This window comes from Sabethes cyaneus, chromosome 3, assembly GCF_943734655.1.
Source record: "Sabethes cyaneus chromosome 3, idSabCyanKW18_F2, whole genome shotgun sequence".
NCBI classification, from domain to species: Eukaryota; Metazoa; Arthropoda; class Insecta; order Diptera; family Culicidae; genus Sabethes; species Sabethes cyaneus.
In genome coordinates, this window is record NC_071355.1 from 25,679,960 (window position 1) to 25,693,580 (window position 13,621).

Genomic DNA, 13,621 nt, shown 5'->3' on the forward strand with positions numbered 1-13,621 from the left:
ATACTATGCACATGCGAGATTTACGACTCGAAAACCATAGGACAACTTGAACTTATTATACCTGAAAACAAAAATCAGGCATAATGAAACGAGCTAATATAGTCCCTAAGTTGATTAGCATTTCCTCTTACCAACGCTAATATAGCAGATATAGCACCCTACACGCTTTGTAAAAAATGAAGTGCGGAATACAGATAAACACCTGAACACTATTAAAATAGATTTAAAATACTGGTTGAAGGTAGATCTGTGTGCCGGCGGTGTGTATCGACTTGCAGATTTTCTACAGCACATTTCAAATTGGTCAAAAACAAATCTTTTAAATTATCTTTAGATTGATTATGACATATTTTGAAATGATTTTTCGGCTTTGCAGTTGCTTGATAGCAGCTAAAGCAACCTTTTTCTTCTAACATGCCAACGTTCTGGTGAGTGTTAGAATCAAAACGCTGTTTCAGCTGCTATTAAGCGATTGCAAAGCCGAAAAATCATAAAACGTGTCATAATTGATCTAAAGGTTATTTAAAAGATTTATTTTAGACTAATTCGAAATGTGAAGTTTTAACGATGGAAAAAATAACCACATTAACTAATGTTCATTTGAGCGTCTTTGATTTGAGCGACTCCGTTATCTCTCTCTCTCTCTCTCTCTATCTCTCTCTCTCTCTCTCTCTCTCTCTCTCTCTATCTCTCTTTCTCTCTATCTCTCTATCTCTCTTTCTCTCTATCTCTCTATCTCTCTTTCTCTCTTTCTCTCTATCTCTCTTTCTCTCTATCTCTCTTTCTCTCTATCTCTCTCTTCTCTCTATCTCTCTTTCTCTCTTTCTCTCTATCTCTCTTTCTCTCTATCTCTCTTTCTCTCTTTCTCTCTATCTCTCTTCCTCTATCTCTCTTTCTCTCTTTCTCTCTATCTCTCTTTCTCTCTATCTCTCTTTCTCTCTTTCTCTCTATCTCTCTTCCTCTATCTCTCTTTCTCTCTATCTCTCTATCTCTCTTTCTCTCTATCTCTCTTTCTCTCTATCTCTCTTTCTCTCTATCTCTCTTTCTCTCTATCTCTCTTTCTCTCTATCTCTCTTTCTCTCTATCTCTCTTTCTCTCTATCTCTCTTTCTCTCTATCTCTCTTTCTCTCTATCTCTCTTTCTCTCTATCTCTCTTTCTCTCTATCTCTCTTTCTCTCTATCTCTCTTTCTCTCTATCTCTCTTTCTCTCTATCTCTCTTTCTCTCTATCTCTCTTTCTCTCTATCTCTCTTTCTCTCTATCTCTCTTTCTCTCTATCTCTCTTTCTCTCTATCTCTCTTTCTCTCTATCTCTCTTTCTCTCTATCTCTCTTTCTCTCTATCTCTCTTTCTCTCTATCTCTCTTTCTCTCTATCTCTCTTTCTCTCTATCTCTCTTTCTCTCTATCTCTCTTTCTCTCTATCTCTCTTTCTCTCTATCTCTCTTTCTCTCTATCTCTCTTTCTCTCTATCTCTCTTTCTCTCTATCTCTCTTTCTCTCTATCTCTCTTTCTCTCTATCTCTCTCTCTCTCTCTCTCTGTCACCCTTACTCTATATCTGTTTCACCCTCCCCTTTCTCAATGACTTTCTATCTGTTTATCACCCTATCTCTAACTCTTCATCCTCCTCTATTCTTTTCTGTAACCTCCTCTCTTTATCTCTTCATGCTCCTCTTTCAAATCAAGGCATTATATAGGTCCCTACGACTCTCGAATACGGTTGTCTAGCATCCATATTACCAAAACGGGACGGAAAGCATTGAATCGGTTTGACCCCGCTGCAGCTTCGCTGTGGTCTCTATCATCTACCATGTCAAAACCCGTTCCGATAACCGAGTTACGAAAGTCGATGCCGATTAATCGACTTGGCTTGGATATACTTACGACACAACCTAGATAACCCACAATCTGCCGAGAACTACGCGTGAATACTGGATGAGGTACTGCCATCTTCCAAATACGCTCGACCATCGGAGAGGTGAACGCTAGCGAGCACAAGATGAAGAGCCAGCAAGCGATGGAGAGAAGAGGATTGCTTCGAAAAATTATCTGAGCGTTGCCACTATGGCGAACTTGACCAAATATCCTGATCCTGACGATCCAGAGAAGTAAAAAGCGCCAAAAGGACTGAGATTGTGAAGAATTGGAACAGCATTCCCAAGCTGTTGACACGCGCAAGTTTTACGTGAAGGTAAACCCACCGAAACCCGACATGTGCAGGGACGAGGGAGGGAATCTCATCACAAGCGAGCGCGAGTTGGTCGACATGTCGAAGCAGTTCTTCGATGAATACCTCAATGGCGAAGTTGCAAAAGGAGGCGGAATGGAAGTTAACCTAGGAGAGCCCATGTAAAATAGAATAGTCCCAGTACCTGATCCGCAAGAAATCAAACTAGAAATCGGATTGCTAAAGACCAATAAAGCCGCTGGTAAGGACCGCCTACCGGCAAAGCTTTATAAACATGGCCGAGAAACGCTGGCAACGGGTCTACATTGGGTTATTTCCCAGATTTGGGAGGAAGAAAAGCTACCAGAGGAATGGATGGAATAAGTGGTTTGTCCCATCTACAAAATGGGTGATCGGCGTGACTGCTGCAACTATCGCGGTATAACACTGGTAACCACCGCCGGCCAGATTTACGCCGACTGTCATCGATAGCACAAGGTTTCATAGGAAATTACCAGGTGGGCTTCATTGAGGGTCGTGCCACTACGGACCAGACTTTCACCGTCCGACAGATCTTGCAGAAATACCAGGCAGGGATGCCACATATAATTCTGTGTTTTTTGTTGGAAAAATCTGATAATCTGTACGGCGAGGAAAAATATCTGTGCAAAAATCTGTTCAATGCAAAACAATGAGAGTGAAAGAGATAGAGAGTAATTTTGCTGACTATTTCCGTCTCTTTCACTCTCATGTAAAAGCTCAAAAATCTGTTTAATCTGTGTAATTTGGCGAAAATCTGTATTCTATGCATACAGATTCTGTACAGGCGATTTCTTTCAAATATCTATTAAACACAGAATAATCTGTGCATGTGGCAACCCTGATGCCGGGAATACAACCACGCAACACATCTTTATTGATTTCAAAGCAGCATACGCTACAGTCGATCGTGACCAGCTATCGTAGATAATGCACGAACATGGGTTTCCGGATAAACTGACGCGACTAATTCGACGCGTCAGTTCTAGACTGATTGGGCCAAAAATAAATGCGTCGGAGACCAAATAAATGCAAGGAAGAGGCGCAAAGGAAACAAACGTGTGCCTCCCATGGACGATAACCATTGACGGTGACGAACTAGAAGTGGTAGATGAGTTGATGTATTTATTTATTTTTGTACGCAGTTGCCTCGGCTAAGAGTAGAATCGATGCATCTCGCCGGGTTTGGTGTTGTTGGGATCGCCAGTGACCGCAAACAAAAACAGTAGTTAGAAGATCTAGCAGCGTATTTAAGCGGAAAATTGGGCTTATTTTGCCCGTCGCAAAACGCTGCGACCAAGAAGCATACGCCCCTGTACGACACTGACGATGTACAAAACCATTATTGGACCGATAGTTCTTAAAGCTGGACTTAAAGCTGTGACGCTGCTCACGAAGGACATACGCGCCCTTGCCGGTTACGAGCTAAATGTACTGCAGACGTTACATGGCGGAGCACACACTGAAAGCGAAGAGTGGCGGAGGCGTATGAATCACAACCTACATGCACTGCTTGGAGAGATTCCCATCGTACATCTAGCGAAAGTCAGCAGGCCACGGTGGGCTGGACACGTCGTAAGGATGCCGGACGATAGTCCTACGAACACAGTTCTTTTAAATAACCCCCCGACACCAGAAACAGGAGGAAATTCAACGTGAAAGATTGCTTGACCAGATCGAAAATGATTTGCAACTTCTGAGACGACTGAGAAATTGCCTCAAGTCGAGTTGAATGGAGACGACTGCTTGAAACAGCACGCTGCTGACAACGACGACGACGACGATGACACTTATGACGGAGGTACAAAGGTACGAATGAACATTATAAAAGCTCTGTTTGCAGTCGATATGTTACAGGAAAGCGTTTGCACATAATTTACGTTCCCAATTAAGCACAAAACAGAGCTTTGATCAGGGTACAGAAAGTTGTCAATAGAGTTGCTTCTGTATTTCATTATAATTTTTCACGTGAAGTGAATTTATAGTGATTTATTGTAATTTTGTGACTATTTTAAGTTTAGGATACTTAACCATTATTGGGACTGTGATCTGTTGATGTCGATTTTATAAATAAATAGTACATATAATAAATATAAAGTATACGCCACTAAACCTCATCTGCCCGATTTACAAGAAAGACTACAAGCTGGACTGTGAGAATTATGATGTAATCATCGTTATCAATGCGCCGCCTACAAAGTGCTCTCCCAAATCATGTTCCACTGTTTGTCACCAAACGCATCCAATATTTCCGCTGCGGCAGAGTTCCCGCTTATCATTTGTTCGTTGGCTTTGAAGCTGCATATGATACCATCAACTGCATAGACTTATGGAAAATAATCGACGAGAACAGCTTTCCCAGAGTCATACTGATTAAATCTAAGGATGGTACACAGTGCTGTGTGAGGATTTTTAGTGGATTGTCGAGTTAATTCGAATCCCACGAGCGGATATCAACACGAGCTTCACCAGCAACTATGGTCGAACTGGCTAAACCCGCGTGAAAGCTGTACCTTGTACAATATGCTCATTAGACCGGTTGTTCCTAACGGGCACGAAACGAAATCAATGGAAAACCAGGAAGTGCCCGAAGTTTTCGAGAGACAAGTTTTCGAGAGAAAATAATAATTGCATCATATCCGATAAGAATAGGGCGACCAGGTAGAGCGAGTATTAACTGGATTTCTTTGAAAAATGATAAAAAAATGAGTAAAAAACGCCACCACCTTCATTCATCACCTTCAATTCAAAACCTTGCCCACAAAATTTGACAACTATAGCGGCCATACCGGCTGAAATGCTGGACAGGCATCGAAAATTGGATCGTAATAATGTACCAGCATCTTTTTTAAATCTTAAATACCGTGGAAGCACCAAATTTGACGCGGTTTAGAAATTTTCAATTTTAAACATTAATTACAAAATGACGGTTTGGCCAATAAAGTCAAGGTTTTGCACAGTAATAGTTAGACTTGCAAAGAATATGTAAAAAATAAACAAACAGTAAATATGCATTGAATTCTTTATATTTTGTCAAGTTTTTGTAAGACGCTCGGGGTTCCTAAATTGACGCATGAATTTTGCAACGTGCCTTATTTGACGCGAAATGTTCCTTATTTGACGCACTTGAAAAATTAGTATAATTTAACAAAAACGACGACGTATTTTGTATTTTAGATAACTGCGCAATATTTTAAATAGTTGCACAAGGTTTTCGTTATTTGTGTGAATATATTTCACCCCAGTTTTTGCGAAAACGTTGGGAGAATTGGGACAGCTCACAGCCGATATGTTTATACTGCAAACACAACCAGGCTATTCAAAAATCTGACATAATTTGTGTTTAACAATGAAAATTCTGGAAATGACTTTCCTAAAACAGTTGTACATTGTTTCGAATGACAGCTAGGAAAGTATCAAGATTCAGGGTGTCGCAGGAAAAACTAAATTAGCCACTTACCGGAAACTGCAGTAACTGCGGGATTGGATCGGTCAGACAAACGAAAAAAGTGTCCTAATTTAACCTAAACCAATATTTTTGATTGCCCTACCCGTTTGGGGAACTTGATTTTACTCATAAGCAAAACAAGTCATTTACAATTTATAGGACCTCCTCTCCAACGCTAAAACCATATGTTTGCCCTGGGAAAGTGTTTTCTGCAGCTTTTTCCGACGAACTGTGGCCTCTGTAACACCTAATGAGACGGTAAACTGTTGAACCAATATCTTTCTTGGTGACTTACGAGATATTTAGTGTCGGAAAAGATGACATACTTTTTATATCTTAATCTGTAAATAATAAGGAACACTAAGAGCCTAATTTGACGCAAAACATTTTTGTCCAGAAATAAGCTAAAAAGCTTTTACAGTTCGAATAACGTGTACAATATATTAATAATACTTAAGTTTTAACAGTTTTCGAAGATATTAGAACAAAAAAGCACTTTTACGCGTAAAAAAATATAAAACATAGTTGAGTGTTTCTTTAGCGTTTGTGCTAAGGTAGGAAAAAAATGGCGCATTTGACAAACACCCTTTCTGTTTATTTTTTATTTACAATTATAAATGACCAATCAAAAGCTTTTTATGGCATGAATGCGTTTCATAAGTGTAAACAAAGTGTCAAAGGTACACTTTTGCGAAATATTAATCGTCAAGATAAGTTATTATAGAAAATTTCTGAAAAGTGCGTCAACTTTGGACCCGCGTCAAGTATGGTGCATCCACGGTAGCATAAAATTTGCCGGTTGAGGAAGAAATAATTGTGTCTCTTGCATCCAGTAAGTATTTGTCACAGTCCTAGCTCCACTTACCTGATAAAAAATGTACTTGGCAGCTTGTTCTCCCGTCGGGAGCGTCATTTCCCGCTCGATCGAGAAGAGCCATCGGCGCACGCACAGGCATGTGCTCGACGCGGTACTGTAGTTCTGCACGTACAGCTGATGGGGAATCTCGTGCGGCTGCAGTTTCCGTTCGAAGTTATACTCAACGATTTCAAACAGATAAAAGTATTGCTGTGTGTAAGAGGTCAAACTCGCTCGTTGTACTAATTGTTCCCAAACCAGCTGAGCGTTGGCCGACTTGCGGACCGAAACCGTCACGACGCTGTGGTCCGACAGCATGATCTTAATGTCGACCGGCGAAGCCGCGATATCGTCCTCCGAGTCGGTGAGAAATTCCTGTACCGCATCGTGCTCAGCGATGACCCGCACGGCGCACACCTTCTCCAGGTACTGTTCGAGCCCTCGCCGGCGAGCATCGAGCTGCTGCTCGCTCAACTGAAAAGGCCACTTGCCGGGCAGCTTAGGAAAATTAAATCCGGTAAATTCCTTTTTCAGAAATTGATGCAAGATGGAAAACTCGCGGTATCGCCGAGAGCACAGCTGTCGGCCCGCCATGTGGATGTTGAACACCACGTAACGCTCATTTCCCCGATGGATTATATTGTAGTCGGGAATGCTGATCGGGAGACTGCGTTTTTCGGAGTAATCGATGTACGAGTATCCACCGGGATCTTCTGTGGGTTCTAGTCGTTCTGCTTCCTGAAATGCAAAAAGAATAATTTGAGTAAGTGTAATTTGGCCGGATGCTGCACATTATGGCACCTGTTGCGTTACAGATATAACCGTTAGAGTGAGTGTATCTCCACCGGATTTGATAAGATCGACCACCTGTTTGTGTGTAGCACCTTCGACGTTGACATGATTTCTGTGAAGCAAAAATAAGGGAAAATACAATTCATAGCACTTAATTATTAGTCAATTAAAAACACTACAAAGATATCTCCACCGCAATGAGCAGATAACGACCTATATCAAGTTACATAATCAGTTGAATCGAAACAACTTCCCATATTACAATTCATAATGTCTCCGCGCTTAAACTCATTGTTCTTGAATGCCGCGCGCCACACAGTACAGCACAAAATTCTACCCCGTGCGACTCCAGCCCAACACAGCAACAATTAAGCCCAAACTGACCCCGTGGTTTCGTTGGCAGCCACCCGGGCACTGATGGTGGGAATCGGGTCCGACAGCGCTCTCGCAAATCGGCTAAACACATTCACTTCTTCACCATCCGTGTCGTCGTCGTCGGTGCTGGCCTCCGCCGGATCACCTGTGCGCGGATGGAAAATCGTTTTGTTCTTCGAAAGTGCGTACGACGAGAACAAACTTCGCTGCATTGTTGTTTCGGAACAGATTTCCCAAAGGCTTTATCACAGGTTTACGTTAACGTGAGGGTCACCACCGCCGCCAAGGGTTTTCGATTTACAATGTTCTACTGCTATCTAACCGCGCCTTGTTCGCTCTGCGATGATGCTTTTATCTCGATGCAGATTAGAATGAGAACTGACACGGAAAACTGTCGCTACTGTAGACGGTTGAAGGTTCAAAATACGGCCCAATAGGGGTTTCCAACGAAAAGCTGAAACAAAGATTTGTTTTCACTTTTTCAAACTCAATGCATCAGAACGTTTTAAAAATCCGTTCTTTCGGAAATGATTACCCAACTCTTAAACATACTTATTTAGGAGACTCGATTACTCTATTAAAAATTCCCATCTTTTAAAATGTAACTGCGCATCTGGTCGCGTACATGATAATGCCAACAGTTATATTTGTGTCTCATAGAGCGATAGCATACATGATAATGGTTATTGATTCAATTAACTAGAACAGTATTGCAGTCGGTACGAGAAGAAAATTTAATTTATGAGAGCACTTCGATTGAACTTTCGAACACTTTGTTAATAAATTTACATTGATAATTTCGTTTGGTTGGAAGTACTGGAAGAGCTTCTACGGAAGAGGAAATCGTATTACAGTGACTACAGTGTTTGGTAATAATGAATTGCAGTGAACATGTGCAGTGAATGAGTTTAACAGCCTCATTGTCCTTATTCAAATATTCCAAGCATTGTTCAGAATGTGATTTCATTATAGGGGAAAGCAATAATTTTTAATGACCATAAATGAGTTGCGGTTTTAATATCTTCGTTATAGATATATGATCTCTCTCAACATTGTTCGAATAATTCACCGCAACGTTTGCTAAAAGCCCAACTTTGTTTCCAACTTTGTTGGAGACAGCCAGGAAAAGTCATCTAATGATTAGTTTATGGTGCACTTTTAGTGCACACTTAAAATTACGCCTACATTTCCACAGCGCTGCACGCATCAACCATTAACGAAATGAGATCGTAAACCTGGTGTGCGCAATTATTTGTAGGTATGTTTCCGTTGTGACGTCGCGAATGTTTAGAAGATCGAGTGGTCTTTTAGGTGAATATCTATAGATGCAGATTGAACTGTAAGTTCCACTAGAAAATAGTGCATCGAAAAGTAAATGATTTTATATATAGAATCCGATATTTACAAGATGTGAAGATTTGAGATAGAATTTCACCGAATGTCAAATTTCCCTCCGTTTTCATCAAGGGGATGCAGCATTTCAATCAAATTAAACACATATAACACGTTGCGAAGAATTATTTGCTAATGCATGCTACAAAATTAGTTCTTAATGGAACTGCTTTCAACAGGATTCTGCCCCTTCTCGTCCGTCAAAAGCAACACAAGAGTGGTGTCGTCAGAATTTACCCTATTTCATATCATCACAAAAATGGCCAGCTTCATCACTGGATTTCAATTCTTTGGATTGTTTTGCATGGGAGTTCTTGCTCAGTAAAATTGGAATACAAAAAGGTACACTTTAAAATCATTTAGGCAATTTTTGGTTACTATTTTGGAGGTTGAGAAAACCAACGACGACATGACGACATTTTCATATACTTGAAAATGTCTGCCACCTTTCCTCTTCTGATCATGTAAATCTCCTGCCCAAGAAGCTGTTTGAAGTCGTCATTCCCTGCGCAATTTGTGAACTTCGTCAGCATCATTTTACAGCAGACTGTAAAATACCGGTATTGGCAGATTATTCGAAATCACCAGAAATGTCGATATTTTTCAATAAATGTCTTTATTATCAGTATTGTTTCTTACTTACTTACTTATTCAGCCGAGAACCGGGGTGGCTCTTGCCGTATCAAGAATTCGTTTCCATTGTACTCGGTCCTGGGCTACTCGTCGCCAATTCGTTGCGCGTCTCAACACACGCAAATCGACTTCAACCTGGTCGAGCCCCCGTGCACGTTGAGCCCCTCTATTCCTAGTGCCGGTGGAGTTGAAGATAACGGATTTCACTACACAGTCGTCCGGCATCCTTGCGACGTGGCCGTCCCACTGTAGTCTCCCAATTTTCGCCAAGTGTACGAAGGGAATCTCTCCAAGCAGTGCATGTAGCTCGTGATTCATACGTCTCCGCCACTCTCCGCTTTCCGTTTGTAAAATAGTCCGCAACACCTTTCGTTCAAAGACGGCAAGTGCACGTATGTCTTCCGTAAGCAAAGTTACTGTCTCAAGTCCGTAGAGGATTACCGGTCTTATTAGCGTTTTGTACATCGTCAGCTTTGTGCGACGGCGTATGCTCCTGGATCGAAGCGTCTTGCGGAGGGAAAAGTAGGCTCGATTTCCAGCTTGAATGCGTCGTTGGATCTCCTTACTCGTATTATTGTCAGCGGTGACTAAAGATCCCAAATATACGAACTCATCAACCACTTCCAGTTCATTGCCTTCAATAGTCACTGTCCGTGGGAGGCAAACGTTACTTTCTCGGGAGCCTCTTCCTACCATATATTTGGTTTTCGACGCATTAATTTGTAACCCTATCCTCCTAGCCTCCGTTTTAAGTCTGGCGTAGACTGCCTCCGCCGTCCCACGGTTTCTGGTAATGATGTCGAGGTCGTCTGCAAAGGCTAGGAGTTGGCTACTCTTGCTGAAGATCGTTCCTCTCGTTTCGATGCCCGCTCGCCGGATCACACCTTCAATAGCGATATTGAATAACATACAGGACAGTCCATCTCCTTGCCGTAACCCTCTGCGCGATTCGAAAGGACTTAAGTGTCCCCGAAACGCGCACGTAGCACATCACTCGTTCCAGAGTAGCTTTGATCAGCCGCGTCAGTTTGTCCGGAAAACCGTAGTCGTGCATTGTTTCTTAGCAACGCAGAATTTAAGCAGATTTTTTCCCGGAAAAACGGATTTTATTGCAAACGCTTCCAACAATTGAAAAAACTTCTACTTTTATCGAAGTCTGACGAACAGCTCTAAGTACATCAGGAATTTTTCTTTCATTTCTTTAAATTTACAGTAAGGAAACCCGCTTTCAACTATTTTTAAATGTTTTGAATATTGAATGCCCCGGTCTCCTATTGTCTCTTCACGAATTTTTCCTGCATCCCCAGAGCGGAACCCTTGCGTAGCATCATCCTCTTCATCAACGTTCACAGATATCTTCTCTTCTCTGTTATCAATCCCACTATTCGCAGATAGTGGCTTAGATATTTTATCTGCATGTTTGATCAATGTATCACTCGAAATACTTGAAGAATATTCCAAAGTCTTTCCTGACAGATCCTCTGACAAGACAAGAATGCTCAAAAAGCGGAAAGATTCCCGTATTCTGATTAGGGCTCGGCATCGTCGAAGCAAATAAATGAAGTACTTTTTCTTACCCTCACCTCATACATGAAGCGACTTGTTTCATTTGTTGAACAGAACGTTTCAAGCAAGTTTCAGCTGAAGTTAGTGACTGTTTCAAATGACGACTATTAACAGTCAGGGACACGATTTGTAAAAAGGGGGACGAGGTCTCGTGCAAATGGGACAGGAAGGCTTAAGTAGCTAAAGAGGTGCTTTTCTCTTGCATTTGGAACGATAGCAGTACTAGTGGCTAGTGGCTTGGGAATAAATAGGCCATTGACAACGGGGAGGTGCAAAAACGTAAAAAAGGCTTTGTCTCGCTTTATAGGAATTACCGTGAAGAAGACAGATATACAAGCGATTGAGAGACTAAGGGACATCAAGGAAGAACGGACAATTAGCTAGTTCATTATAAAACCTGATAGATTCTGCAATGCTCCGATAAAACTAATAAAATAAATGGCTAAAACCAATTTGCTATTGCATTGTTACTTGGGTCTGGCTGTCGAAAAATGTTTCTCAAACATTTGTATTACATTGGTAACTTGTTGATGATGATCTGTTGATTTGTTTTTTTTTCCTGTTTGTTATAAATCATCTAACAAAGTGTCTTAATGGAACACTTAAAACGAACTAATTTTAACTGATCTATTTTTAAACAAATTAGTAGGTTCACCAAATTCAAAAAGATACAAACAATGGATTGGTAAACCAAATCAAATCACTTAGACGCTGAAACAGTGAACCGCCCTAGTAGCACAGTTGTTATAAATCAGTTGTCACAACTGATTTAGAACCAATTTTAGTCCTAAATAAGTTTCTTCGACTAAAAGTGCTAAAAATGTGCTACCTGGGCGGCAACGTTAACAAATGGTTGAGCTTGAATTCGAATGTTTATAACCTGTTTGTAAGTGAATTTCGTAATTTAAATTTGTGCGAAGATTGTTAACCCTCTAGTGCCCAACCCCGCCCATTGTCGGGTTAGGAGTATTTCTCTTTAAAGCGCTATAAAATCCTGTTACTTCAGTTTTATATATTAATATAGACTCATACCTGCTCATTGTAGTTTAATCTATCCATATATAGGTTGATTTATAATAAATTAGTTCTGAGGATGGCTGACTAGAGTAAGCTGAAACGTTAACGATAAATTATAATTTATCGGTTTCTACGAGAAAAATCAATTTAAATCCGAAAAGAATTGAAAAAGATGATCAACATTGTTGAATACTCTAACACAAAATGCTGTTGGTTCTGAATAACCGAAGTTCGTCCGGAGTAAGTGATTTACAAGCATCGAAGAGAGTCTCAGCACACATTGTGAAAAACAGAAGTTTAGCATAGACAACAGTTTCGGGGAATCTCTTCCGCCCCTGAGCACTTATGCCACGAGTAGGGCCTGTTGTAATTTGCGGAGTCGTTAGAGAGCATCTAGCCCAAGCAAACAGCAACGATCCGTATAAGGTGGCAGATAGACGGGATCACGAGAAAGAATCTTCTCTGCACACGTTCAATTCGCAAGTTCCAATCGAGGACGTGCGGAGTCCAAACCACGCAAAACGTTTTCAAGTATAACGGACGTACAAATGAGCAGTACAAGGCTTTCAGACAATGAATATCCTTGAAGTCCCGTCTTATTTTGAACAGTGATGGTAAAAACTCAAAATCTCAAAAGTCATCAAAAATCAAAATCAACTCTAAATCATGTCAGCTTGATCCTATGCAGAAAAAAATCACGCGTGAGTGTTTCTGTTTTCATAGCAAGAAGCACAAAATTCACATATATTTCTTCCCGCTTGATCACATTCTGCTTTGCTTCAACTGCACATTGCACATATACATATAAATTCCTTGTTGAACAGCATAGGCATTCTCTCGTGCGATACGTAGCTGTGAGTGAGCGTGAGGGACTGAATCTCTAAATATATCGCAAAATTAAACGCACATTTAAATTACATGTTTATCTAGTTCTAATTAGGCTTGTTACTTTCTAGTTAAGAAAATGTCGATTCCCGCGAAGGAAAAATGTAAATTTCGGCAATATGTTTGCCATCTTAATTCATGAATGTGTGCTACATTTTTCGCTACTGATGTTTTCTCTGACGGTAGATTCTTTTTTGCTCTCTGGTTCGTTGTATGAAAAGCCAGCTGTGGAAAAATTAAGCAAAATGCTCACATCTGAATTTGGTTCACATCGCATAGCAAAAGAGACATCGCGTATAATAGCGAGAGAAATTTATTTGTGAGTTTCGCACTTGTGATCAAAGTTGAAATTTCATGTGCTTGAAATCTCATTGAGTTTTTTGCTGCTATGAATTTTTCAACACTGATTTTGAATGCTAGTTTTCTACTAGCTTGAGACACGATCGCCGAACAG

The 13,621-nt window shown here is 40.7% G+C and overlaps 1 protein-coding gene across 2 annotated transcripts in view; it reads right to left on the reverse strand.

Moving 5' to 3' along the window:
* Positions 1-13,621, reverse strand: part of LOC128742490 (sorting nexin-27) — a 37,045-nt gene that overhangs the window by 4,284 nt on the left and 19,140 nt on the right. For both annotated transcript variants that reach the window (XR_008412260.1, XM_053838869.1), the window contains exons 2-3: positions 7,309-7,411; positions 6,517-7,245 (exon numbers count right to left, since the gene is read on the reverse strand). Coding sequence is in view for 1 of the 2 variants with exons in the window: in XM_053838869.1 (XP_053694844.1) it covers positions 6,517-7,245; positions 7,309-7,411 (832 nt within the window). In the remaining variant the exon portion in view is untranslated. The remainder of the gene's footprint in view (positions 1-6,516; positions 7,246-7,308; positions 7,412-13,621) is intronic.